At 45.9% G+C, this 27846-nt stretch overlaps 1 protein-coding gene and 1 long non-coding RNA gene across 12 annotated transcripts in view; one reads left to right on the forward strand and one right to left on the reverse strand.

Moving 5' to 3' along the window:
* Nucleotides 1-27846, forward strand: part of FGL1 (fibrinogen like 1) — a 165347-nt gene that overhangs the window by 58051 nt on the left and 79450 nt on the right. For 6 of the 11 annotated variants that reach the window (XM_069744390.1, XM_069744391.1, XM_069744383.1 and 3 more), the window contains 2 exons: nt 9481-9536; nt 18878-18953. In XM_069744390.1, coding sequence (XP_069600491.1) covers nt 9509-9536; nt 18878-18953 — 104 coding nt within the window. In that variant the 5' untranslated portion in view covers nt 9481-9508. Of the gene's footprint in view, nt 1-9480; nt 9537-18876; nt 18954-27846 lie in introns of those variants that run through there. The other 5 variants (XM_069744392.1, XM_069744386.1, XM_069744389.1 and 2 more) reach the window with 3 other exon arrangements.
* On the reverse strand, nt 4243-5139 carry LOC138658300 (uncharacterized). Its single transcript, XR_011317436.1, has 3 exons — nt 4999-5139; nt 4712-4781; nt 4243-4366 (listed from the first exon to the last, which is right to left on the reverse strand). It is a non-coding gene; the product is annotated as an uncharacterized lncRNA (long non-coding RNA).

Below are 27846 nucleotides of genomic sequence, written 5' to 3' on the forward strand. Positions count from 1 at the left end.
CTCCTCTCACCGTCAATATTTGTGGGGGGCTATCTTTCCTTTGGGGATTTTCTCTGAGGCAAGATAGGTTTCCTGTTTCCATCTTTAGGGGAAGTTAGATATTAGGCTGTGCCGAGGGGTCTAGGGAGCGTCAGGTACCCCCCACGAATATTTTTAGTTGCGTTGCTATGTTCAGGGTTTGCGGTCAGTACAGATACCACCTCCTTCAGAGCTTGTCTCATGTTGTTCCTAAACCACCAGATCATAACAGAGGGCAATGATGGGGTGATGGGACAGAAGGCAATGATTGGGTTGCTGGAGAGGGCAATGATAGGGGTGGTGGGGGAGAAAGCAATGATGGGGTGGTGGAAATGGCAATGATAGGGGTGGTGGGGGAGAAAGCAATGATGGAGGTGGTGAATGGGCAATAATGGGGGTGGTGGGGAGGAGAAAATGATGGAGGCGGTGTAATGGGCAATAATGGGGGTGGTGGGGGGAAAGACAATGATGGTGGTGGTGGAAAGAACAATGATAGGGGATGGTGAGGGAGGAGGAAATGATGGAAGTCTTGGAATAGAAAATGATGGGGGAGAAGACAATGATGATGGCAGTGGAAAGGACAATGATGGGGTGGTGGGGAGGAGGTAATGATGGAGGTGGTGGAATGGGTAATGATGGGGTGGTGGGGAGGAGGAAATGATGGAGGTCATGGAATGGGTAATGATGGGGGTAGTGGGGGAGAAGACAATGATGATGGCGGTTGAAAGGACAATGATGGGGTGGTGGGGGAGGAGGAAATGATGGAGGTGGTGGAATGGGTATTGATGGGGTGGTGGGGGAGAAGGCAATTATGGTGGCAGTGGAAAGGACAATGATGGAGGTGGTGGGAATGAGGCAATGATGGACGTGGTGAAGAGGGCAATTATGTGGGTGGGGGAGAGGGCAATAATGGGATGCGGGGGAGAAGGACAATGAGGGGTGTGGGGATTGGGATAGGAGGAAGGGGGATTTATAATGGATTTAGGAACAGGGGGAGGTGGAGGATGACGTTATTATCGATTATGTCTAACACAGTCCTTTAGTTTAAAGTGTACTCACTTATTATGTATAGCACAGTCCCTTGGTATATAGTGTACTCACTTATGTATAGCACAGTCCCTTAGTGTATAGTGTACTCACTTATTATGTATAACACCATCCATAGTTACATAGTTTCCTCTTTTGCTATGTATAACACTGTCCCTTATTACGTACCATCCTCTCTAGTTATATATGATGCCCTCCCTTATTATATAGCTTCATCTGCTGTTATGTACAGTGCTGTCTCTTACATAGTGTATTCTTGTTATTTATGTTATTCACTGCACCCTCTTTTATTACATAGTCCCCTCTCTTGTTAAATATAAAATGACTACTGATGGAGGAGCCGGTGACCAGACTACCAGTCCATTAGCTCCTCCTTTAGAAAATAAACTTTCCCATGCTCCATCAACCATCATTGCATTATACAGCTAACAAGACAGGACGGTATGTAATAAAAAACAGGGCTCTATAAAATCCAATATGTATGGGGACGGCAATATACATAATAAAGGAGACTATGTAATATATACATGTATGTGTGTGTGGCTATATATATATATATATATATATATATATAAATATATATATATATATATATATATAGCTTTGTAACCTTAAAAGGAGGGGGGCCCAGACACATTTTCTGCATAGGGGTCCCAAGCTGTCTATGTCTGCCCCTGGAGAGGACGGATTCTGGAAGTATTTTTGAGCTTGAGGCGACAGGAGGTGTAAAGAGCTTGGATGTGCGGTTTGAAGGACAAGACAGAGTCAAGGGTTACTCCGAGGCAGCGGACTTCTGGTACAGGGGAAAGCGTGATGTCATTTATTGTGATAGATAGATAGATCAGGTAAGGAAGATCTGTGGAATGGAGGAAAGATGATGAGTTCAGATTTATCCACATTGAGTTTGAGGAAGCAAGAGGAGAAGAAGGAGGATATGGCTGATAGACACTCCGGGATTTTGTACAGCAGAGAGGTGACGTCTGGGCCAGAGAGGTAGATCTGAGTGTCATCAGGATAAAGGTGGTACTGGCATCCATTGGACTTTATGAGTTGTCCTAGGCCAAGTGTATAGATTGAGAAAAATAGGGGTCCTAGAACAGAGCCTTAGGGGACTCCAACTGAGAGAGGGTGTGATGAGAAGGTAGTGTGGGAGTGGGAGATGCTGAATGTGCGGTTGGAAATGTATGAGGAGATCCAGGATAGGGCGAGGTTTTTGATGCCAAAGGAAGAGAGGATCTGTATTAGGAGGCAGTGGTCAACTGTGTCAAAAGCAGAGGACAGGTCTAGAAGGAGGAGTATAGAGTATTGTCCATTAGCTTTGGCTGTAAATAGGTCGTTAGTAATTTTGGTCAGGGCAGTCTCAGTGGAATAATGGGGACAGAAGCCAGATTGTAGATTGTCAAAGAGCAAGTTATATGAGAGGTGGGAAGAAAGTTCAGCTTTGACGGGCTGCTCCAGGAGTTTGGAAGCAAATGGGAGCAGCGATATTTGGTGATAGCTGGACATAGCGGTTGGGTCTAGGGTTGGATTTCTAAAGATATACGTGATTGTGTCATGTTTTAAAGCAGAAGGGAAGGTACCAGAAGTTAGTGATAGGTTGAAGAGATAGGTTAGGGATGGGGTAAGCGTGGTGGCGAGGTTGGGGAGGAGGTGGGATTGGATGGGGTCTACTGCACAAGTGGTGAGGTGTGATTTGGAGAGGAGACAATTAAGCTCCTCTTCAATGATGTTGGAGAGGGAGGTTATGGGGGAAGGGCATTGGTCTGGTATACAAAGGGGTTGTGGTGGTTGAACAATAAAGACTTGTCTTGTTTGGTCGATCTTATTTTTGAAGTGTGTGGCAAAGTCCTCAGCAGAGATGAGGGAGGTTGGAGGGGGCATAAGTGGGCAGAGGAGGGAGATAAAAGTTTTGAATAACTGTTTGGGGTTGCAGGATAGGGAAGATACGAGGGTTATAAAGTAGGCCTGTTTAGCAGAGGTGAGGACAGATTTGAAAGTGACTGTTGCTTGTTTGAGTGCAGTGAAATCATCTTGCGAATTTGTTTTCTTCCAACGTCGCTCTACAACCCTGGACACTTTTAGTGATGTTATTGTGCCAGGGTTGTCTATTGATATGAGTCGCCCGCCAGGGCCGTGGGGTACTTGGTACCGGGTCCGGTGTTCACAGGGGGATGTCATGGTGGCTGCGACCCAGTCCGTGGCCCAGGGCACCCATGTAAAAGGGGAAGGTTTTTAAAGGGATAAAGTTTATGTTCATGACGCCACCTGTGGTATTCGGTCAGGGTGACCGACGCTGCTTTAAGGGGTCCGCTGGGGTGATGCTATGGCAGCTGGATGGTATACCTTCCCACAGGTGAAGTGTATCCCCAGGGCTTCCCAGTGTGTAGATGGTAGAATGGTGAGAGGTGCCTCCTGGGGGTGGGTCGGACAGGTAACGTGCAATTAGCTGTCCTGCCGCTCTCTGATGTAAGGCGTGGAGGTCCTTAGAACCTCGGTGGTCCGGCTACCGGTGTTCTGCGCCTCAGAAGGAGGCAGCCTGCTCGGGGCTGGTCCCCTTCTGGTATCCTCTCCTGTTTTCTGCTTTCCTGCACGCTCGCTGCAATCAATTCTGCTCTCTAAAATGTCTCTTTCCGGGAGCTGCAGCTCTGAGGGCATGCACAGCTCCGTAAACCCTCTGTCCTCCTCAGACGGCTGTCTGGAACTTTCTAACTTTCCCTACAGACTACGAGTTATATATATATGGGGAGTCACCTAGTAAATAGGATCAAAAGCTCCCCCTGGTGGCCTGGAGTGTGAATGTGTTGCATGTTTGTGGTACCTGGTTACAGTTATCCTTTCTTGCCTCCAAACATAGCATCACTCTCCCCGTGAGGAAAGCAACATTACTGTGACGACCAGGACCCTGGGGCGGCACAGATACGTCGCACTCTGCCATGAACGAGAGGGGCGACCATGTCAATAGTTGATACGAGAGTGGCATTGTAGAAAGCAGTGGCACCGTCTGTGTTGTGGAGTGAGAATATGGATGCCAGTGGTAGAATAGATTAGTTATAGAGAAGAAGGCATGCACTCAGTGTATGGTTAGATAGGTGCAGGCTGGACGTGGAAATGATCCAAACAAAGTTATAAATTGAAGAAAACAACCGCACTCAGGTTTGGATTTTTTAAATGCATAACAGGAGCAAAAAGTTTATTCAAGTCACCACAATGTTAAGGCAATTAGGAGAGGGACTCCGTGTTAGGTATAAAGTAGGTAAGTAGGTAACGTTTCGACCCCATGGTGGGTCTTTGTCAAACCTCACTAGAAAACAAATATATACATGATTAGGGGCAAGGAAGAAAGTGAGCACTACAGAAAAATAGTCATGTCAAACAACAGACATGTGCAACAAATGCACAAGAATATATAGTTTGCGGTGGTGATACATATACAAAATATATACAAAATATATACAAAACTATATACAGGAATACGTACAAGCATTATACAAAAATAATCCCAACCAGACTAATTAATAATGGCGTCACAGAGTACAGATAATCAAGTGCACCAAGTGTCACGAGAGGGTGAGCGGGGGGGGGGGGGGGCTGGCAGACGACTCAAAAATAAAACACCATATAATTGGGGAGCGTACACATAAGTAACCTTGAGAGAGGATAAGGATAGCAAAACGGAGATGCAGTGTAGAAAAATCTGGAGAAATTCCCAGTACGGACTGTAGAGGAAAAAATTGAGGTGAATAAAAAGCAGTTGCAGTCTATATAGAGAGGGAAAGAGGAAGGGGAGCATACCTATAGTTAATGCATGTGGAGAATGGTACAAAAGGGGTATGTCCCTGGGAATGCTGTAAATTACAAGGGTGGAAGAGAGGAGAGAGTTGAGGCAGAAGTAAGCCTGCAGTGTGGTCGGATGTAAGATAGCCGAGAGCATACCTGCAGGAGCTGGAGTGGTGCCTGATGGTGACGTGCGCATGCATTGGTGGTCAGAGGGTTAATGTAGGAGCAGGTACGGAAGTGGGGAACTGTGTGCGTGCACAGTACCAGACAGAGGCTTGGAGCTCGTTTGCAATGAGAGGAGACGGTGACAGTATAGTGGTAGAATTGGTCAATAAAGGCAGTGGCCGTGCCCGGAGGTCGGTATGTGACGGCAACTTGGAGGTTGCAAAAAGAGTAGATGCGGACAGAGTGGACTTCAAAAGAGGGGAGGATAAGGGAGGGTAGAGGTGGGATTGGGTTCAAGGTGCAGTTAGTAGAAAGGAGAAGACCCACTCCTCCACCATGCCTGTTGCAGGGGCGAGGAGTGTGGGTGAAGTGGCGGCTGCCGTAGCACAGCGCAGCAGGGGAGGCGGTGTCGGAGGGTGTCACGATACTGTAACAATGTCATATTGTGAGTTTAGTTCTAGAGAGTACCATGTCACAGGCACAAGTGCAGCTCCGACCCCCCTTTCTTTCTTTCTTTCCCCCCTCATTCAACCATCCAAAGACAAAGTCTAGGACAGAGACACTGTGTAACTTGAATCTAGTGTGTGAGCAGGGTGTGGCATAAACTGCAGGTGACCAATCCTGCAGAGCCACCCGTTGTCCCTCCACTCTCACTCAGAAATGTCTTTGTCTCCAGAGTCTAGAAAGGTAAATATCTCTCAGATCAGTACATATCATTAACCAGCCCTTTAGTCATGTCACAAGCTGAGAAGTATAAGTGACAATACTCTTAGCCCAGCCTTCAGTCTTGGCCAGGGAAGCAACTAACAACGGCTCTTAAAGCTGTTTCCATGCATCTGGATGTATTTATCCTCTTAAGCCACAGGCCAGCCAAGATGATATGTGACATAACCTGTAAGTTTTCCTTTCAACGTTAATCCTATTTTATTTTGTAATCTGTAATGTATATATGAATCGTCTCCTTTCTAATATCTTTTTATACTTTGTAAACACTGCCTAATTTTTAATGGAGTAAAATATTTAATTTCTAGCTTGTCTCTTCTGCTCTATAAACGAACTGTCCTCTGAAGTGAATTGTGCTACTGATTTGGGTTGGCTCCGGACCCGTTAACCTTTGGTTGAATCGGAGCTGGTGGCAGCATACTTTGTTCTGTGCGATTGGGAATCTTTGCAGTGATGGCGGCGTTGATAATTATTGTTCCCGCCCGTGTGGGAGTAGTTATATCACCCTTGCTGCAGTGTGCCCAAGAGCCAGTACATAGCAGGCAGCCTTTCTGGCAACTAATTATCCTAGGTGCAGTACCTAATCTGACCTGAGTGTACGGGGCGCCAGAGAGCTGCAAGTTCCAAACCGGAACTGGGAAGTGGGATATAGATAATTCCCCTTCAGAAGGAACCAGGGGCAACCAAACAACTCAGGTTCATGACAAATTGGTGTGAGTAGTGGGGACGATAAATATATCCTCCCCGGGATCCCTGACATACTGCTGGGATCCATGACATAGTGTTGGCAGCACGGTGTGAACCGGGACAGGGGGTGTCAGCCTGGTTTCTGTGAGGCCAAGGAAGGCAAGATTGCGAGAGAGAAAAAGGTTATGAATCACATGAAGCTTATTGCATATGGAGTGGGCATTCCAGAGTGCTCCAGAGAGAGGGAGCAGGGGGGTGGGCATCAGGTGCACGGGTTTTATGTTGGAGAGATTGCAGTAGTTCATATTTGATAGGGAGCGGTAGGAGGGGGAATTATTGGGAGATATTAGCTGTGGGAGTCCAGGATTGGGAGATATGTCACCAGCAGTGAGGAGAAGCAGAGAGAGGGAGAGCAGGTGGAAGAAAGAGAGTGGCCGGATTGTTTTATGTTTCATTAGGAGAGATCTGAGGTGGAGGAGCAGGTCAGCAGAGGAGCTCAGGTGGGCAGCAAAGAGGGAAGGGGAGATGATTATTTGGTTAGAGGGTGCTGGGGTTTAGGGATAGCGAAAGAGAGTGAGGATTAGTGGTAGTGGAGCAAACACTGTAAGGGCATATGTAAACATGGTGAAGGAGTAAGATGGGATAATTGAAAAGCTAGGTCCAAGTAATAAGAAGTGATTACTCGGCAGACATACCCAAAAGAGACAGATACATGGTGTGGTGTCCTGACTCCTGATGTGACTGACTGCCGTTGAAATAGCAGCTTCTGGATACTTAGCTGCAGTTATACTTTGCTGCAGGACATGTGGTTGCCCCCACACACGTGCACTCTTTAGAATGCTACTAAATTTATAGGACTGAGTAGAGGATCAGGTGAGAGAGATTGTGGGAGCTGTTTTGGGATAAGTTAGCAGCTGGCTAGCACACCAGGGGTGGATAGATGATCAAAGACACTGGGCCTAGCTACATCTATTGTATAAGCTATAACACCTTTCGCCAGATAACATTTATAGATGTTCATCATCTAAATTATAATCATTTGCAGTCTAAAGGCTGATGGTTTGCGCAGCTAGGGCATATATGTGATATGTGCAGACCTAGCATTAATGTCAGATCATGCTGTACAGAGAGTATGCTGATACTGTACATTGTCAGTCTATCTTTCCTAATGTGAGGAATTGTTCTCTCCCTCTTTCTCTGTATCAATCACAGACTACTACACTCATCTTCTTCACTGTTGCAGTTGTATAGAACATTACTGTCTAAAGTATTTGTCCAATTGTGTAGGGCCTTCTTTTCCAAATTCTGTTGGGCATCTTCTAAATCATCATATTCAAAATCACCCTAAAATGACTACTGCAGTCCCTGCTTAGGCTTTTTATACAGGACTAGATGGTGGCCCGATTCGAACGCATCGGGTATTCTAGAATATGTATGTATATAGCAGCCACATAGTATATAGCACAGGCCACGACATATTCTTGAATATCCGATGCGTTAATACAGGCCAAGCAGTATATAACAGTGGCCACGCAGTATATAACAGTGGCCACGCAGTATATAACAGTGGGCACGCAATATATAACACAGGCCAAACAGTATGTAACACAGCCCACGCAGTATATAACATTGCCCACACATAGTATATAACACTGGCCACGTAGTATATAGCAGCCATGCAGTATATAACGCGGCCCACACAGTATATAACACTGCCCACATAGTATATAACACTGCCCACGCAGTATATAGCAGCCATGTAGTATATAACGCAGCCCACACAGTATATAACACTGCCCACGTAGTATATAGCAGCCATGTAGTATATAACGCAGCCCACGCTTTATATAACATTGCCCACATAGTATATAACACTGCCCATGTAGTACATAGCAGCCATGTAGTATATAACGCAGCCCACGCAGTATGTAACACAGCCCACATAGTATATAGCAATGTGGTCACTATATGCATGGTTAAAAAAGATTTAAAATAAAAAATAAACATACTGTATACTCACCTTCCAAGGGCTAATTGAAGTCCTGGCACCTGTGTGCGGTGCATGCGGCAGCTTCCGGTCCCAGGGTTGGTATGAGGGCAGGACCTGTGATGACATCGCAGTCACATGACCGTGACGTCATGGAAGGTCCTTCTCGCATAGCATCCTTGGCACCGCAACCTGCCGCTTGCACTGCCGAGGACACCGCGCACACGTCGGAGGGTGAGAATAACCTTTTTTTATTATTATTATTTGTAACATTAGATCTTTTTACTATTGATACTGCATACGCATCATCAATAGTAAAAAGTTGGTTACACAGGGTTAATAGCTGTGTTAGGCTTCTTTCACACTAGCGTCGGAATCTCCCCGTCGCAATGCATCGGGGAGAGATTCTGACGCTAGCGTTTAACGCACTGCACAATGGAGGCAGCGGATGCATTTTTCCGGCGCATCCGCTGCCCCATTGTAAGGTGCGGGGAGGTGGGGGCGGAGTTCCGGCCGCGCATGCGCGGTCGGAAAAAGCGGTCCGTCAGGAGCAAAAAACGTTACATGTAGCGTTTTTTGCTCCCGACGGTCCGCCAAAGCACGACGCATCCGTCGCTCGATGGATGCGACGTGTGGCAATCCGCCGCAAATGCGTCGTCAATACAAGTCTATGGGGAAAAAATGCATCCTGCAAGCACTTTTGCAGGATGCGTTTTTTCTGCAAAACGACGCATTGTGACAGATTGCAGAAAATGCTAGTGTGAAAGTAGCCTTAATGGAGTGCGTTACAGCGCGGCATAACGCGGTCCATTAACGCTGCCATTAACCCTGTGTGAGGGCCGTCATAATACTGGATGCGTCACACACGTTTTCCTCTATTTTCACAACGTCCGTCGACGCATCATTTCACTGCACTATGACGCACAGCCAACGACGGAAGTGTGAAAGGGGCCTAACATACATGAAAAGCCTGCGGGGACCAGGCTGTACCGCAGACCAGTCAGATAGGTGGGTCCCTGGTAGCTTCTTCCACTGCTCCCCTGGAATGACAGGTAACTTTTTATACTGGTATGCAGGGAGAAACCCATCACTCAAGGAGAATGGATGGAGAGAAACCAACCTGGAAATTCAGGTGAGATGTTGTCACTGTCCTCTCTTCGTAAAGCTAAGAATTGGTAGCTAATGCTACTTGCTGATTCTACTTTTGCTCAATCTTGGGATAGAGTTACCAAGTTACCTGCACCAGAAATCTGAATTGTCAGACAAGGGGACATAGCCTGGCATGATGTATCAGAAAAGGAGTGTGGTTTAACATGTGATACAATTAACCAAAAAGTGCGCCAAAATTGTAGCGTATATACTACTACTAATAAGTAATGTAATAAATTTTCCCCTTGACGACAGCCAATACGTGTTTTACTGACCTGAGATATAAGAGAATATCCTCCCCACACAGGTGACAATCCGGCAGCTGTCGATTGTACACTATAGATGAAAACTTGCCGTATCAGCCACGATCAGTGTTGGCACCGTCCATATCAGTTTAACCCCTTAGATGCTGCTGTCAATAATGACTACATGTTATAAATGGTTAACAGAGTGTGGGGGCTTCCTGTTTAACCCCATCGGCACCCTGAGATTATGATCGCTTAGTCTTGATATTTGTTATGGCAATTCACGACCAAATAGCGGTCTTAAAGTCTGCGGGCTACAGCGACCTGTTCAGAAGTTAGCAACATTTAGGTGGTAATAATACACATTTTTTCTTTCCTGTCATGTCACTGCATTAATTCCTGAAAACCACCTGAAGGGTTAATAAACTACCTGACAGCAGTTTTTAATATGTCGAGGGTTACAATGATTTCACTTTTGGGGGGTTTCCAATATATAGGACCCCCTAAAGTCACTTCAAACCTGGATAGGTCCCTAAAAAAATAAAGTTTGTAAATTTCCTTGAAAAAAAAATGAAAAATTACTGCTACATTTTAAAACCTCCTAAAATGCTAACAAAATAAAATAACATTTTAAAAATGGTGCTGATGTAAAGCAGACATGAGGGAAATGTTATTTATTAATGTTTTTCTGTGGTATGACTATCGGGAATATGCCAGAGTCACACTACCATAGAATATGGACGAGTGCTATGCGAGAAAACATCGCATAGCACTTGGACCAGTGTTAATACATCACCGTATTTTTTCTCAGGCGTATTCTACGTGCGAGTGAAATTGCAGCGACTGTACGCGTATATCATCCGAGTCTCACCAATGCAAGTCTATGGGTGCGAGAAAAGCTCGGACACCACACGGACCATCAGTGTGACTTGCGACAAATACGCGCACATTTTCCTCATTTCAGGACATTGAGCAATTTAATTAAATGGGGAAAATCAGTGAAAAAATTTAAAGCCATACGGTGCGAGAAAATCGCATCATTGCATTGCAAACACATTACACACGGATGACAATATGGAGAACACTTGTGCAATTCTTTGCAGGGAAACTCGGACCGATTTTCCATACGTTTAGTGTGACGCCGGCCTTAAAGGGATAATCATTCAAAGTGTGAAAATTGTAATTTTTTTTTTACGTTTTTCTCGAATTTCTGATTTTTTTTGTAAATAAACACAAAACATATCAACCTAAATTTACCATTATCATAAATTCTAATGTGCCACGAACAAACAGTCTCAAAATCACTGGGATATGTTGAGGAGAGTGACATGTTGAGCATGTCGAGGTGAGGAGACTTAAAGCTGCAATGCTCCTCTTGGAAATATGCAAATTGTCTCTACAGAGAGGAAGAGGACTAGAACTCTAGTGCCACCTATTGGAAGTAGCAATCCTAACAGAAGCATTACTTCTTTGATCCCGGTCAGACGCCTCTCAATCAGCCAAACCAGATCTCCACTTTGCACTGACGAGGGGCAGTACCCCGAAACACAGCGTCTGCAAATCGAGATTCTGGTTTGGCTTTTATCGTAAGTCATGTGACAAGGCTCGTTAAAGGGTCGACATTGACTGTTAGGATTGCTACTTCCAATAGGTGGCACTAGAGTTCTAGTCCTCTTCCTCTCTGAAGAGACAATTGGGATATGTTGAAGCGTTCCACAGTTATTACTACATGAAGTGACCCTGGACAGATTTTAAAAATTTGGCCCGCTCACTAAGGGGTTAAACTTAAACTAGACAGTCTTAAAATTAGACAGAACTATCAAAGTAGACCTCTGTGATAAATCTGGTGCATTTCATGACTGTCTAGCTTTCAAGGACCTGTAAACACAGACTGATCGACGGCACGATACGTGTTATGAAAGGCAATTCAGTACTACAATGAACATAGCGGTCAGAGCACATACAGTGATCTGACAATAACCCAAAATCATAAAACGAGCTCTGAGACGTGGGAACTCTGCAGACCGCAATCCCTAATCCTCTCCAAACAACACTAGAGGCAGCCGTGGATTGCGCCTAACTCTGCCTAGGCAACTCGGCACAGCCTGAGAAACTAACTAGCCTGAAGATAGAAAATAAGCCTACCTTGCCTCAGAGAAATACCCCAAAGGAAAAGGCAGCCCCCCACATATAATGACTGTGAGTTAAGACGAAAAGACAAACGTAGAGATGAAATAGATTCAGCAAAGTGAGGCCCGACTTTCTTAACAGATCGAGGATAGAAAAGGTAACTTTGCGGTCTACACAAAACCCTAAAGAAAACCACGCAAAGGGGCAAAAAGACCCTCCGTACCGAACTAACGGCACGGAGGTACACCCTTTGCGTCCCAGAGCTTCCAGCAAAAAATTAGACAAGCTGGACAGAAAAAATAGCAAACAAATAGCAAAGAAGAACTTAGCTATGCAGAGCAGCAGGCCACAGGAATGATCCAGGGAAAAGCAAGTCCAACACTGGAACATTGACAGGAAGCCAGGATCAAAGCATTAGGTGGAGTTAAGTAGAGAAGCACCTAACGACCTCACCAGATCACCTGAGGGAGGAAACTCAGAAGCCGCAGTACCACTTCCCTCCACCAACAGAAGCTCACAGAGAGAATCAGCCGAAGTACCACTTGTGACCACAGGAGGGAGCTCTGCCACAGAATTCACAACAGTACCCCCCCCCCTTGAGGAGGGGTCACCGAACCCTCACCAGAGCCCCCAGGCCGACCAGGATGAGCCACATGAAAGGCACGAACAAGATCGGGAGCATGGACATCAGAGGCAAAAACCCAGGAATTATCTTCCTGAGCATAACCCTTCCATTTAACCAGATACTGGAGTTTCCGTCTAGAAACACGAGAATCCAAAATCTTCTCCACAATATACTCCAATTCCCCCTCCACCAAAACCGGGGCAGGAGGATCAACAGATGGAACCATAGGTGCCACGTATCTCCGCAACAATGACCCATGGAATACGTTATGTATGGAAAAAGAATCTGGAAGGGTCAGACGAAAAGACACAGGATTAAGAACCTCAGAAATCCTATACGGACCAATGAAATGAGGTTTAAACTTAGGAGAGGAAACCTTCATAGGAATATGACGAGAAGATAACCAAACCAGATCCCCAACACGAAGTCGGGGACCCACACGGCGTCTGCGATTAGCGAAACGTTGAGCCTTCTCCTGGGACAAGGTCAAATTGTCCACTACATGAGTCCAAATCTGCTGCAACCTGTCCACCACAGTATCCACACCAGGACAGTCCGAAGACTCAACCTGTCCTGAAGAGAAACGAGGATGGAACCCAGAATTGCAGAAAAATGGCGAAACCAAGGTAGCCGAGCTGGCCCGATTATTAAGGGCGAACTCAGCCAAAGGCAAAAAGGACACCCAGTCATCCTGATCGGCAGAAACAAAGCATCTCAGATATGTTTCCAAGGTCTGATTGGTTCGTTCGGTCTGGCCATTAGTCTGAGGATGGAAAGCCGAGGAAAAAGACAAGTCAATACCCATCCTACCACAAAAGGCTCGCCAAAACCTTGAAACAAACTGGGAACCTCTGTCAGAAACGATATTCTCTGGAATGCCATGTAAACGAACCACATGCTGGAAGAACAATGGCACCATATCAGAGGAGGAAGGCAATTTAGACAAGGGTACCAGATGGACCATCTTAGAAAAGCGATCACAGACCACCCAAATGACTGACATCTTTTGAGAAACAGGAAGATCAGAAATAAAATCCATAGAGATATGTGTCCAAGGCCTCTTCGGGACCGGCAAGGGCAAAAGCAACCCACTGGCACGAGAACAGCAGGGCTTAGCCCGAGCACAAATCCCACAGGACTGCACAAAAGCACGCACATCCCGCGACAGAGACGGCCACCAAAAGGATCTAGCCACCAACTCTCTGGTACCAAAGATTCCAGGATGACCAGCCAACACCGAACAATGAACCTCAGAGATAACTTTATTGGTCCACCTATCAGGGACAAACAGTCTCTCCGCTGGACAACGATCAGGTTTATTAGCCTGAAATTTTTGCAGCACCCGCCGCAAATCAGGGGAGATGGCAGACACAATTACTCCTTCCTTGAGGATACCCGCCGGCTCAGACAAACCCGGAGAGTCGGGCACAAAACTCCTAGACAGAGCATCCGCCTTCACATTTTTAGAGCCCGGAAGATACGAAATCACATAGTCAAAACGGGCAAAAAACAGCGACCAACGAGCCTGTCTAGGATTCAACTGCTTAGCAGACTCAAGATAAGTCAAGTTCTTATGATCAGTCAATACCACCACGCGATGCTTAGCTCCTTCAAGCCAATGACGCCACTCCTCGAATGCCCACTTCATGGCCAGCAACTCTCGGTTGCCCACATCATAATTTCGCTCAGCAGGCGAAAACTTCCTGGAAAAAAAAGCGCATGGTTTCATCACTGAGCAATCAGAACCTCTCTGCGACAAAACAGCCCCTGCTCCAATCTCAGAAGCATCAACCTCGACCTGGAACGGAAGAGAAACATCTGGTTGACACAACACAGGGGCAGAAGAAAAACGACACTTCAAGTCTTGAAAAGCTTCCACAGCAGCAGAAGACCAATTGACCAAATCAGCACCCTTCATGGTCAAATCGGTCAATGGTTTGGCAATACTAGAAAAATTGCAGATGAAGCGACGATAAAAATTAGCAAAGCCCAGGAACTTTTGCAGACTTTTCAGAGATGTCGGCTGAGTCCAATCATGGATGGCTTGGACCTTAACAGGATCCATCTCGATAGTAGAAGGGGAAAAGATGAACCCCAAAAATGAAACCTTCTGCACACCAAAGAGACACTTTGATCCCTTCACAAACAAAGAATTAGCACGCAGGACCTGAAAAACTGTTCTGACCTGCTTCACATGAGACTCCCAATCATCTGAGAAGATCAAAATGTCATCCAAGTACAAAATCAGGAATTTATCCAGGTACTCTCTGAAGATGTCATGCATAAAGGACTGAAACACTGATGGAGCATTGGCAAGTCCGAATGGCATCACTAGATACTCAAAATGACCCTCGGGCGTATTAAATGCAGTTTTCCATTCATCTCCTCGCCTGATTCGCACCAGATTATACGCACCACGAAGATCTATCTTGGTGAACCAACTAGCCCCCTTAATCCGAGCAAACAAATCAGATAACAATGGCAAGGGGTACTGAAATTTAACCGTGATCTTATTTAGAAGGCGGTAATCTATACAAGGTCTCAGCGAACCATCCTTCTTGGCTACAAAAAAGAACCCTGCTCCTAATGGTGACGATGACGGGCGAATATGCCCCTTCTCCAGGGATTCCTTCACATAACTGCGCATAGCGGCGTGCTCAGGCACGGATAAATTAAACAGTCGACCTTTTGGGAATTTACTACCAGGAATCAAATTGATAGCACAATCACAATCCCTATGCGGAGGTAGGGCATCGGACTTGGGCTCCTCAAATACATCCCGGTAATCAGACAAGAACTCTGGAACCTCAGAAGGGGTGGATGACGAAATTGACAGAAATGGAACATCACCATGTACCCCCTGACAACCCCAGCTGGACACCGACATGGATTTCCAATCTAATACTGGATTATGGGCTTGTAGCCATGGCAACCCCAACACGACCACATCATGCAGATTATGCAACACCAGAAAGCGAATAACCTCCTGATGTGCAAGAGCCATGCACATGGTCAGCTGGGTCCAGTATTGAGGCTTATTCTTGGCCAAAGGCGTGGCATCAATTCCTCTCAATGGAATAGGACACTGCAAGGGCTCTAAGAGAAACCCACAACGCTTAGCATACTCCAAGTCCATCAAATTCAGGGTAGCGCCTGAATCCACAAATGCCATGACAGAATACGATGACAAAGAGCAGATCAAGGTAACGGACAGAAGAAATTTTGACTGTACCGTACCAATGGTGGCAGACCTAGCGAACCGCTTAGTGCGCTTAGGACAATCAGAGATAGCATGAGTAGAATCACCACAGTAGAAACACAGCCCATTCAGACGTCTGTGTTCTTGCCGTTTAACTCTGGTCAAAGTCCTATCGCACTGCATAGGCTCAGGTTTAAGCTCAGGTAATACCGCCAAATGGTGCACAGATTTACGCTCACGCAAGCGTCGACCGATCTGAATGGCCAAAGACATAGACTCATTCAAACCAGCAGGCATAGGAAATCCCACCATGACATCCTTAAGGGCTTCAGAGAGACCCTTTCTGAACATAGCTGCCAGCGCAGATTCATTCCATTGAGTGAGCACCGACCACTTTCTAAATTTCTGACAATATACCTCTATCTCATCCTGACCCTGACAAAGAGCCAGCAAATTTTTCTCTGCCTGATCCACTGAATTAGGTTCATCGTACAGCAATCCGAGTGCCAGGAAAAACGCATCGATATTACTCAATGCAGGATCTCCTGGCGCAAGAGAAAATGCCCAGTCCTGAGGGTCGCCGCGCAAAAAAGAAATAACAATCAAAACCTGTTGAACTGGATCACCAGAGGAGCGAGGTTTCAAGGCCAGAAATAATTTACAATTATTTTTGAAACTCAGAAACTTAGTTCTATCTCCAAAAAAACAAATCAGGAATAGGAATTCTTGGTTCCAACATAGCTTTCTGATCAATAGTGTCTTGAATCTTTTGTACTCTTGCCGAGAGCTGATCCACAAATGAAGACAGACTTCTAATGTCCATCGCTACACCTGTGTACTGAACCACCCAAATGTCTAGGGGAAAAAAAAGGCAAAACACAGTGCAAAGAAAAAAAATGGTCTCAGAACTTCTTTTTTCCCTCTATTGAGAATCATTAGTACTTTTGGCTTCCTGTACTGTTATGAAAGGCAATTCAGTACTACAATGGACATAGCGGTCAGAGCACATACAGTGATCTGACAATAACCCAAAATCATAGAACGAGCTCTGAGACGTGGGAACTCTGCAGACCGCAATCCGTAATCCTCTCCAAACAACACTAGAGGCAGCCGTGGATTGCGCCTAACTCTGCCTAGGCAACTCGGCACAGCCTGAGAAACTAACTAGCCTGAAGATAGAAAATAAGCCTACCTTGCCTCAGAGAAATACCCCAAAGGAAAAGGCAGCCCCCCACATATAATGACTGTGAGTTAAGATGAAAAGACAAACGTAGAGATGAAATAGATTCAGCAAAGTGAGGCCCGACTTTCTTAACAGATCGAGGATAGAAAAGGTAACTTTGCGGTCTACACAAAACCCTAAAGAAAACCACGCAAAGGGGCAAAAAGACCCTCCGTACCGAACTAACGGCACGGAGGTACACCCTTTGCGTCCCAGAGCTTCCAGCAAAAAATTAGACAAGCTGGACAGAAAAAATAGCAAACAAATAGCAAAGATGAACTTAGCTATGCAGAGCAGCAGGCCACAGGAATGATCCAGGGAAAAGCAAGTCCAACACTGGAACATTGACAGGAAGCCAGGATCAAAGCATTAGGTGGAGTTAAGTAGAGAAGCACCTAACGACCTCACCAGATCACCTGAGGGAGGAAACTCAGAAGCCGCAGTACCACTTCCCTCCACCAACAGAAGCTCACAGAGAGAATCAGCCGAAGTACCACTTGTGACCACAGGAGGGAGCTCTGCCACAGAATTCAAAACAGATACGACCGCCAATCAAATGCTTGTTTCCACTGCTAAGGACAGGCAACAAGCAGAAGAGACTTGTTTGGGCTAAAGAACACAAGGAACAGACATTAGACCAGTGGAAATCTGTGCTTTGGTCTGATGAGTCCAAATTTGAGATCTTTGGTTCCAACTACCGTGTCTTTGTGCGACGCAGTAAAGGTGAACGGATAGACTCTACATGCCTGATTCCCATCTTGAAGCATGGAGGAGGAGGTGTGATGGTGTGGGGGTGCTTTGCTGGTGACACTGTTGGGGATTTATTCAAAATTGAAGGCATACTGAACCAGCATGGCTACCACAGTATCTTGCAGCGGCATGCTATTCCATCTGGCTTGCGTGTAGTTGAACAATCATTTATTTTTCAACAGGACAATGACCCCATACTCACCTCCAGGCTGTGTAAGGGCTATTTGACCAAGAAGGAGAGTGATGGGGTGCTACGCCAGATGACCTGGCCTCAGGTACGGCCTGGGACTGAAATTCAGCCCTGGCATTTGAAATCACACAGGCCCATGTTGTCCCCGTCCCCATGAACCAGATGGGATATATTACTAATATTACCCTGGATGGAGGAAAGGAAGATTTACGACAAGACTAATATTTCTAATGATACCTATGGCCTGCTGGGGTAAGTGATGGAGTCAGCAACTTTGTGCTCCATCACAACTCTTAACAGTATGGGTGACTTGATAACACCAATTTTGTTCACAAAGTAGCAGACAAGGCGGCCCATGACCAGACAGGCCCTTCTGGCATTTGAAAGAATTGCCAGATGACCAATCCGGGCCTGCCTGGCCTCCACAGTCACCAGACCTGAACCCAATCAAGATGGTTTGGGGTGAGCTGGAACGCAGAGTGAAGGCAAAAGGGCCAACAAGTGCTAAGCATCTCTGGGAGCTCCTTCAAGATTGTTGGAAGAAAATATCCGGTGACTATCTCTTGAAGCTCAACAAGAGAATGCCAAGAGAATGCAAAGCAGCCATCAAAGCAAAAGGTGGCTACTTTGAAGAACCTAGAATATATGACATAATTTCAGTTGTTTCACACTTTTTTTGTTAAGTATATAATTTTTTTTGTTAAGTATAGAATTTTTTTGCTAAGTATATAATTCCACATGTGTTAATTCATAGTTTTGATGCCTTCAGTGTGAATGCACAATTTTCATAGTCATGAAAATACAGAAAAATCTTTAAATGAGAAGGTGTGTCCAAACTTTTGGTCTGTACTGTAGATTCTAGTTTCTTGACAAATGTTCACAAATAATTTAACTTTCTCATTAAAGTAACACTGATGTATATATATTACTAATATACTGAATAGTGTTGTGTTATCTTCCTAGATTTGTCGCAATGGAGAATTCCTGTTTCACGTATAAGATTGTATCCATCATCACACTCCTTGTTCTTCCAACAATGGTAAGCAGTGCAGGGAGGGATGGTGGAGATTGGGAAGACTTAAATTCTTTGGCATCTAAGACACTTAATGGAACAATATAACACTTCATTAATAAGGAAACACTGATCGTCTCGTTCAGAAGTGGTGACGTGTTTCTATTATACTTTTCAACTTTTATATACAACTTTTATATACTTTTATATATAGTCATTGGACGTGGTATATCTCGATTTTTCCAAAGCGTTTGATACCGTGCCGCACAAGAGGTTGGTACACAAAATGAGAATGCTTGGTCTGGGGGAAAATGTGTGTAAATGGGTTAGTAACTGGCTTAGTGATAAAAAGCAGAGGGTGGTTATAAATGGTATAGTTTCTAACTGGGTCGCTGTGACCAGTGGGGTACCGCAGGGGTCGGTATTGGGACCTGTTCTCTTCAACATATTCATTAATGATCTGGTAGAAGGTTTACACAGTAAAATATCGATATTTGCAGGTGATACAAAACTATGTAAAGCAGTTAATACAAGAGAAGATAGTATTCTGCTACAGATGGATCTGGATAAGTTGGAAACTTGGGCTGAAAGGTGGCAGATGAGGTTTAACAATGATAAATGTAAGGTTATACACATGGGAAGAAGGAATCAATATCACCATTACACACTGAATGGGAAACCACTGGGTAAATCTGACAGGGAGAAGGACTTGGGGATCCTAGTTAATGATAAACTTACCTGGAGCAGCCAGTGCCAGGCAGCAGCTGCCAAGGCAAACAGGATCATGGGGTGCATTAAAAGAGGTCTGGATACACATGATGAGAGCATTATACTGCCTCTGTACAAATCCCTAGTTAGACCGCACATGGAGTACTGTGTCCAGTTTTGGGCACCGGTGCTCAGGAAGGATATAATGGAACTAGAGAGAGTACAAAGGAGGGCAACAAAATTAATAAAGGGGATGGGAGAACTACAATACCCAGATAGATTTGCGAAATTAGGATTATTTAGTCTAGAAAAAAGACGACTGAGGGGCGATCTAATAACCATGTATAAGTATATAAGGGGACAATACAAATATCTCGCTGAGGATCTGTTTATACCAAGGAAGGTGACGGGCACAAGGGGGCATTCTTTGCGTCTGGAGGAGAGAAGGTTTTTCCACCAACATAGAAGAGGATTCTTTACTGTTAGGGCAGTGAGAATCTGGAATTGCTTGCCTGAGGAGGTGGTGATGGCGAACTCAGTCGAGGGGTTCAAGAGAGGCCTGGATGTCTTCCTGGAGCAGAACAATATTGTATCATACAATTATTAGGTTCTGTAGAAGGACGTAGATCTGGGGATTTATTATGATGGAATATAGGCTGAACTGGATGGACAAATGTCTTTTTTCGGCCTTACTAACTATGTTACTATGTTACTATGTTACTATGTATTTGGGGGATTTTTTTAACAGCTTTTAGGAAGGGTATTATAGTTATAGTCAATAAAGTGAGTGATATAAAACTTGTTGAATTAAACAAGTAAGAAGTTATATCCAAAGAAGAATCAACAGAGAAAAAAGGGTTAGTGCAAGAGGAAAAGAATGTGGAAGGAAAAGTTAGGAAAGGTAGAGGGGAAGTACCCGTCCGCGGCCACTATAGTCGATGGAGCTGCGCTGTCCACCTCCATAACTGAGCATCTCAGGCCGCCAACACCAGGAACAGCTGAACGCCAGGGGTGCCGGGTGTTGTACTCCCAAAAAATCATATATTGATGACCTATACCAAACATTGGTCATCAATGTTTAAATATGGGATAACTTCTTTAAAGCTATATTCCAGTTGCAAAAAGTTGTCAGTGTCACCTATGTTCAGGAAAGGTAATAACGTCTTGACAGAAGGGTATCCGTGACTCATAGTGGCTTCAGATGCTACTTCATTTTTCTTAACCGGTGGGTACCTAAAATGGTTGCCCCACTAATATGGCTTCCCCTCTTTATACTGTCCCCTTAAACCCGCCTCTGCCCCCTCCCCCCGTGACCTCATCACTCCAACCTATCTCAAAATGCCATTAACCCCTTAATTTCTTACCAACCTTATCTGCTTCTGTATTCCAATGTCTCCTTGTCATGTCGGCCTCCCTTAAAGGGGCCGATAGCCTAGTACGGCCTCTCTTGACAGAAGGGTATCCATGACTCATAGTGGCTTCAGATGTTATTTCATTTTTCTTAACGCTTCTCTGCACACGACCCCCAAAATACTTGTTACAGTGACCATCCCCAAATAAAACACTACAACTTAAGTTGGATTAAAAGGCCACAGCAGCCTTTTATTAACATTTATTAAAACAGTTTAACAATAAAGTCCAAAAAGGGATGGTCCTCGAAGCCCAAAAAACACAAGCCAAAATATCCAAAAATCCACCATGGCCGCAGGTCAAGTCTTACACGCAGCCGCCATACACCAGCTCGGGGGCAGATAACCAACCTGGCCAAACCACTGACCCATACACTGGTCCCTTGATTAACCCTTCCATAGGATTGAACAGACCCCGTCCATCCAAAATTAACCTAGGGGAGTCCAGGACCTCGTGAGATCCCCCCCACCAATCCACCATTTTCATTTCCACCAACTTTGAGGACCTTCCCCCCCACTCCACCAACATATATGTTTTGACCCCTCAAACATTTATGTTCCTCCATACTTTTAAAGCTGTTTCGCTGCCTTCTTGTATGGCCAAACACCACATATCCATGCTTACCGCGTTTAAATGGACGCCATCCGCTCTCCAAAAACCTCCCTCACCGGATTCCAAATTCACATGACGTATGACCACTACACCATTCCTCCCCATAAAATGAAAAACCGCCTTATTCACTTTAATCCTTGCTTTATTAACCTCTATCACCGATCTCGCTCCTCGCCAGACCTTCCGCGGAAACAATATCACACCAAATCACCACAACTTTTGGAAACATCGCCTACAGCCTCAACATATCAAACTTAATGTCTATTATTAACTCTCTATAGGGCCTCTTACCTAGATCATTCCCTCCTAAATGTATAGCAACTATATCAGGAACCCGGTCCAATCGAACAAAATGATGACATTCAGGTAAGAATTGCCCCCAAACCATCCCTCTTTTACCAATCCACCACAGGGTTGCTGATTCCCGAGGAAAACTCAATTGTCGCCCAGCTTGGCGCACTGCTGCCCTCAATGCAGCCCAGAAGACGAACGAGTGTCTCATTATCCAAATTAGCCGTTGATAATGCTCTGTAATAGAAAAAGAAAAAACAAAACCCTATTTAAGACTGCAAATTAGAAAAAACATAACGCTAAATCTCAAACCAGGTTTGGACGAACATATGACCGAAATCTCTCTGATTCCCAACACCCAATCCTCTTCACATCCTCCTCACTCAATCCCAATCTAGCAGCCTCTATCGCTGCCCCAATCCTGAACGAATGGCTGCTATAATCTGCAGCTGGGATGCCCCTTGATTCCAAACAACATCTGAATATCGCTATAAACTGGAATCGAGACAGAAAAGAGCTGTCCTCATATACCAGCAAGGGTTCCCTTAATGACCCACCGTGCTTCATAAAGTTACTCACGCAAACCACCGGACACAAAGGGGAACCACGAACCCCAAACAATACCACTCTATAACCTTTACCATTCACATCTGTTTTAGAGGAGCGAAGGAACACCACAACCTTTTCAACATAGACGTCCACATCTTCCCTCAACAGGCCTCCTCTTTTAGACCTTGATGGACTAATTAGCTCCCCTAAAAGAAAAGCCCCGAAGAACGCCAACGCAAAAGCTGCGCTAAACAAGTCAATTTCCCATATGGAAGAACATATACCTGCTAGTTGCAAAATCACTAATAATACTTCATATGAAACTGGCCGCAAACCATCCACTGCCTTCCGCCCCCTTTTCATGCCCCTAGCCACTTGCCGAACTAAAAATGATTTGGTTACGTCTTTAGTGCCTCTCACCTTAAAACCAAACGATAAACCCGCTAAAAACTTACCAACTTTGACACAGACAAACCTGATTCCCAGCCATAACCCATTAACAACAACAATTTACTCTCATCCTCAAGATCTGCACTTAATGATGCCCTCCAAACTTCGCACATGCTCCAAGCTTGGCCATACTGCTTCCAAGACCTGTCCGACAGTGACCTAGAAAACAATTCCTTTACAGCCGGCAGGGCAGTTTCCATAATTCCGCTGGACACTCCATGCCCCACGAGTCTGACTCCGAATGCCCATCCCACTGTGAATGAAAAAGAGAATCAGCAACAGGATTAGACGTGCCAACCCCAACATCCGCCACAGTCCACAAATTAAATTTTAAACACAAAAACACCAAGTGCTGCTGTACTTTTACAACTGCTGGCGACGCAGCAGATAACGTATTTATTGCCATCACCGCACCCGTATGCTCGCAAAGAAAACGGATCTTTCTGTTTTGTACCATTTCCCCTTACTGGGACAACACTACCACTCTGGGAAACAACAGAAGTAAAATGCAGTTTGCCAATAAACCCAAATCTAGCCATGCCCGAGGCCAATTCACAACCATCCAATTACCTTGAAAGTAGAGACCAAAACCACGCTTTTCATCCACACTGATGAAAAAGCCCAGAGCATCAGCATCCACGACTGGCTGAATCCAAATGGAACGACAGTTATACTCCTCCAGAAAACGTGCCCACATCCTTAGATCTTCTCTCATATCTTTTTTAAGTCTGATAAAATGCGTAGGGGATTTCACCCCCGTCATTGCCAAAGATAGTCGCCGACAAAAAGCACGCCCCATCGGCAAAATCCAGCAAGCAAAATTCAGCTTGCCTAACAAAGACTGTAACTCCCTCAGAGTTAATTTACGTGAACTCGCCGCTTTACCCACCTGTTCCTTCAAAGCCATCACCTTTTCTTCAGGCAATCTACACTCCATCGCCAACCTGTCAATCTTGATTCCTAAAAAAGTCAATGACACAACTGGCCCAACTGTCTTCTCAGCCGTTAATGGAATACCAAACTTTTTATCATTCTCTCCATTGTATGCAGTAAAATTGAACAATCAGCTGCCTGAGCCGGACCAATAAATAAGAAGTCATCAAGATAATCGATACAAGAATTCAAACTAGATACGTCCTTAAACACCCACTCCAAAAATGTACTAAAGGTTTTTAAATAAGCACACGAAAGAGAACATCCCATAGGGAGACAATGATCCACAAAAAATCCCCCATCCCAAAAACAACCTAACAAATGCATGCTCTACGGATGCACAGGCAACAAATGAAATGCAGCTTCAATGTCCGTTTTTGCTAGCAATGCCCCTTTTCCGCATAACCTGAGCCAATCCATGGCTGCATCAAACGACGTATGCAAGACCGAACACAACTGGGTGTCGATCCCATAATTTACCGACGACCCTATTGGAAACGATAAATGATGAATAAGTCTAAACTTATTGGGCTCTTTTTTGGAACTACACCAAGTGGCGATACCCTCAAATTACTGAGAGGAGCCACTGCGAACGGACCAGCCATCCTACCCAAGGTGACCTCCTTTTGCAACTTTTCTGAATCCACATCCGGAAACTGCAAAGCTGACTTTAAATTCTTTTTTGACAACCTAACTTCTTGTTCAACAAATGGAATTCTAAAACCCTCCTTAAACCCATCCTTCAACAAAACGCCTCTGCCACGTCAGGGTACCTATTTAGATATACCTTCATCTTGTCCAGTTGCACCGGGGTCTCCCCTTTTTTCAATCGTTTCTCCTCCCTTCTGCCTGCCCTCTCTGAAACATTTTGCGGCCCCTTGTGTACCCCCACAAACTGAACATTCATGTTTGAATTTACATTTTCTCCCAAATCTACAGTTTCCCTCATTGAATGCAAAACACAGTCCTTTTTGCATCGCCACTGAGTGTCCTGACTGTCCTGAACCCCCCAGTGCCCCCTTAAAGAGGCTGACCGCCTTGACCTGCCCTAGATGGAACCATCACCCCTTATCCACAATGCTATATCCTTGTGATTCCACCTAATACTGGACCGAACTGCCTTGCTCTTACGAAACTGTTCATCATATCTCAACCAGCCCTGACCCCCCATAAACCCTGTAAGCCTCACCTATGGCGTCCATATAACAAAAAAGACCTGAACAATTTTCAGGGGCCTTCTCCCCAGAATGGCGAACGCTTGTAACCAATTAGAGAAAGTTCTAGGGATTAATCGATACCTCCTCTCCTCCTCTTCCTTCTTAGAATCCTCCCTCCTAACCCTATCAAGATTAAAACACTCTAATGGTAACAAAGAAAATATCTTTACAGTATATATTCCCCTTTCCATATTTTTTCTCTCACCTCTTGTTTTAAATAAGCCCCCAATGGACCCTCAAAACATATATAAACTTCTCCCTTCGCTGTGTCATCTAAATGTACCGCATCTTCTTTATCTTTTCCGCCACCCGTCCCCACATTCTGGCTAGTACTAGCCGAGTCATCCACAACAGATGTAGCCCCGGATGCCCTACCCCCACCTGCCAAAGAGGGAGTACCACTAGTATCAATAACTAAATTACTCAAAGTTCCCCCAGTTCCAACAGGGCCCCTGACTACCATAAATGAACTCCAATCCCCCAACCATGCTGCTGACGGAGACGCCTCCCCTTGAACACCCCCAGACCCCAACAACATGGCTAAATTTCTAAGACCATACAATATTAAACCTATGCCCCCACTTACTCTCCCAGAAAGCACCTCCCGGCCCATACCCTCAAAGGAAGCTGAGCAGGGATTGAAAGGAAAAACACGCTCGCTCTCACATGGCTGCCTGGGTGCTGTGAACCCACCAGCCGTAGATCCCGACTCCTGGTGAAGTTGTCCTGCTCCAATCCTGGATCGATCCTCTGCTCCTTCCATGGTTTCAGGGTCTCCCTGTATGCCAGGCTGCCGGATCCCATTAGCTGCTGCTGTGGCTGCCTGACCAGGGACCCATGAAGCTGTTGCTGTGCTGGCTGTGACTCCTGTCACACTGTGCTCTCCTAAGGATGATCCCCCTGGCGCCTGTGTCTGGTGTGCGGAATTGCTGACCGAGGCAGCTGATTGCTGCCCACATCCCACATAGGACATATGAGCTGACCCCCCATTGGGCCTGAGCTCCGCTGCTGCCTTCCATCCTGTGCTGCCGCTGACAACGCGCTGAAACCTGAGCCGGCCAGCTGCTGCCCACTGTTTTCCCTATGCTGAGGGGCTGCCCGATAAGGCCCCCGCCTCCGTGATTCCCGCTTGCCTCTCCGCAGAGCAGGCCCTTTTGCCGCGCAGGTGCCCGCTGGCTCGGGCCCCGACATCCTCTGCTGTTCACTCACCGACGTGAGGGAGGCCGACGCCTCCCCCTGCTACAGGCCCCACCGTCTCGTTGGATTCCTCCCAGCCATCTGACGAGGTGCCACTGGCCTGCGGCAGAAACCGGAGGGTCCCCGGAGGGGCTCCTTTCTCGGCACCGGACCCGTGGGGTGGCATCTGGAATCAGGCACACCGGAGGCCTGGATCTCCACTCCGTCTGCCATCTGATGGAGCCTGAGAAGCTCCTGCCGCCTGCAGCCTGCAGCCATTCCGTTCGTTATGTGCCTGCCGCATCCCTCAAGCATTGGAGCAAGGCCTCAACTTCCATCTCCACCAGGTACCACTAAGCTTTGTAACCTAACCAGTGGGTACCTAAAATGGTTGCCCCACTAATATGGCTTCCCCTTTCTCCATCGTCTCATTGGGGACACAGGACTGTGGGTGTATGCTACTGCCGCCAGGAGGCTGACACTAAGTAGACATAAAAAAAGTTAGCTCCTCCTCCATAGTATACACCTTGACACTGGCCCTGACAGCTCCAGTTTATGCTTAGTGTCCGTAGGAGGCACATCTCTGGGTTTCCCCAGATGCATTTTTTATGAAGATAAGACAGGGGCGACGGACCTTTTTGAAGGGGTCCGATCTCCCCAAACCAACAACGGGCGAGCACGTGGAGTGTCGCCTCCACGTATCCTCTCCCGCAACGTGGGACCTTGTTTGCCGGACTTAAAAACCTGACCACCCTGAGGTAACGAAACCCTAGGTTGTACAGGCATGTATTCTTTGTCTGTGCAGCCTCCACTTCATCACCAATGCATTTGACTATGGTGCTTAAAGGAGGCAGACGGTCCCTCTCCTCACCTTCTGAAGGGTGTAAGGAGTTAGGGTGCCTGCACTGTCTTTCCATATATATATATATAATTATATATATGGATTTACATATGAATTTATATATGCCTCTTTTTTGTCTAACCTTATGTGTTGTCTAGAGGCCGCCGGGGAAGGGGGCTCCTGCTTCATCGCGCGGTCTTTTACTATAAAACGCCATACTGCACCCGGCGCGGTGCTGGTTTCCAGATATTCCCCCATAGCAAAGACGCGGGTGGAAGTCTCACCCCTATCAACTTCCTCCGGCGGCCCGTTGCATTATGGTTTCTGTAGTTTCCTGCAGGGACATGGGCGGAAGTCCCGCCTCCTTCTGCGGCGTTTACTTCTGGTGGCGCGTGCACAGCTGTCCTGGGAGAGCGCAGGAATGGGGAAAAATCAAGTCCCCTGCTTCGGCCTATTCTCAGACCATATGCCGGTAACTCCTCCCCCTTTTCTTGTTTCGGGCACATCCGCCCTGTAATCTACATAAGGGAGGTTTTCTGCTCAGAACATGGTTCAGTGTTGCGTTCAGAACCTACGGGGACACAGGACTGGGGTGAGTGCTACTTCCCCCAGCCTGACAGCAGCTTTTGCTCTAGACCTAGTAGCTCATAAGGGGTACGGTTCATAGCAGCAGCAGCAGCAATAGTCATCATGTCTAGAAGGACTAAGGCTCATACAGTCCTGTATATCTCAT

The sequence above is a fragment of the Ranitomeya imitator genome, chromosome 1, assembly GCF_032444005.1.
Source record: "Ranitomeya imitator isolate aRanImi1 chromosome 1, aRanImi1.pri, whole genome shotgun sequence".
In the NCBI taxonomy this organism is placed as follows: Eukaryota; Metazoa; Chordata; class Amphibia; order Anura; family Dendrobatidae; genus Ranitomeya; species Ranitomeya imitator.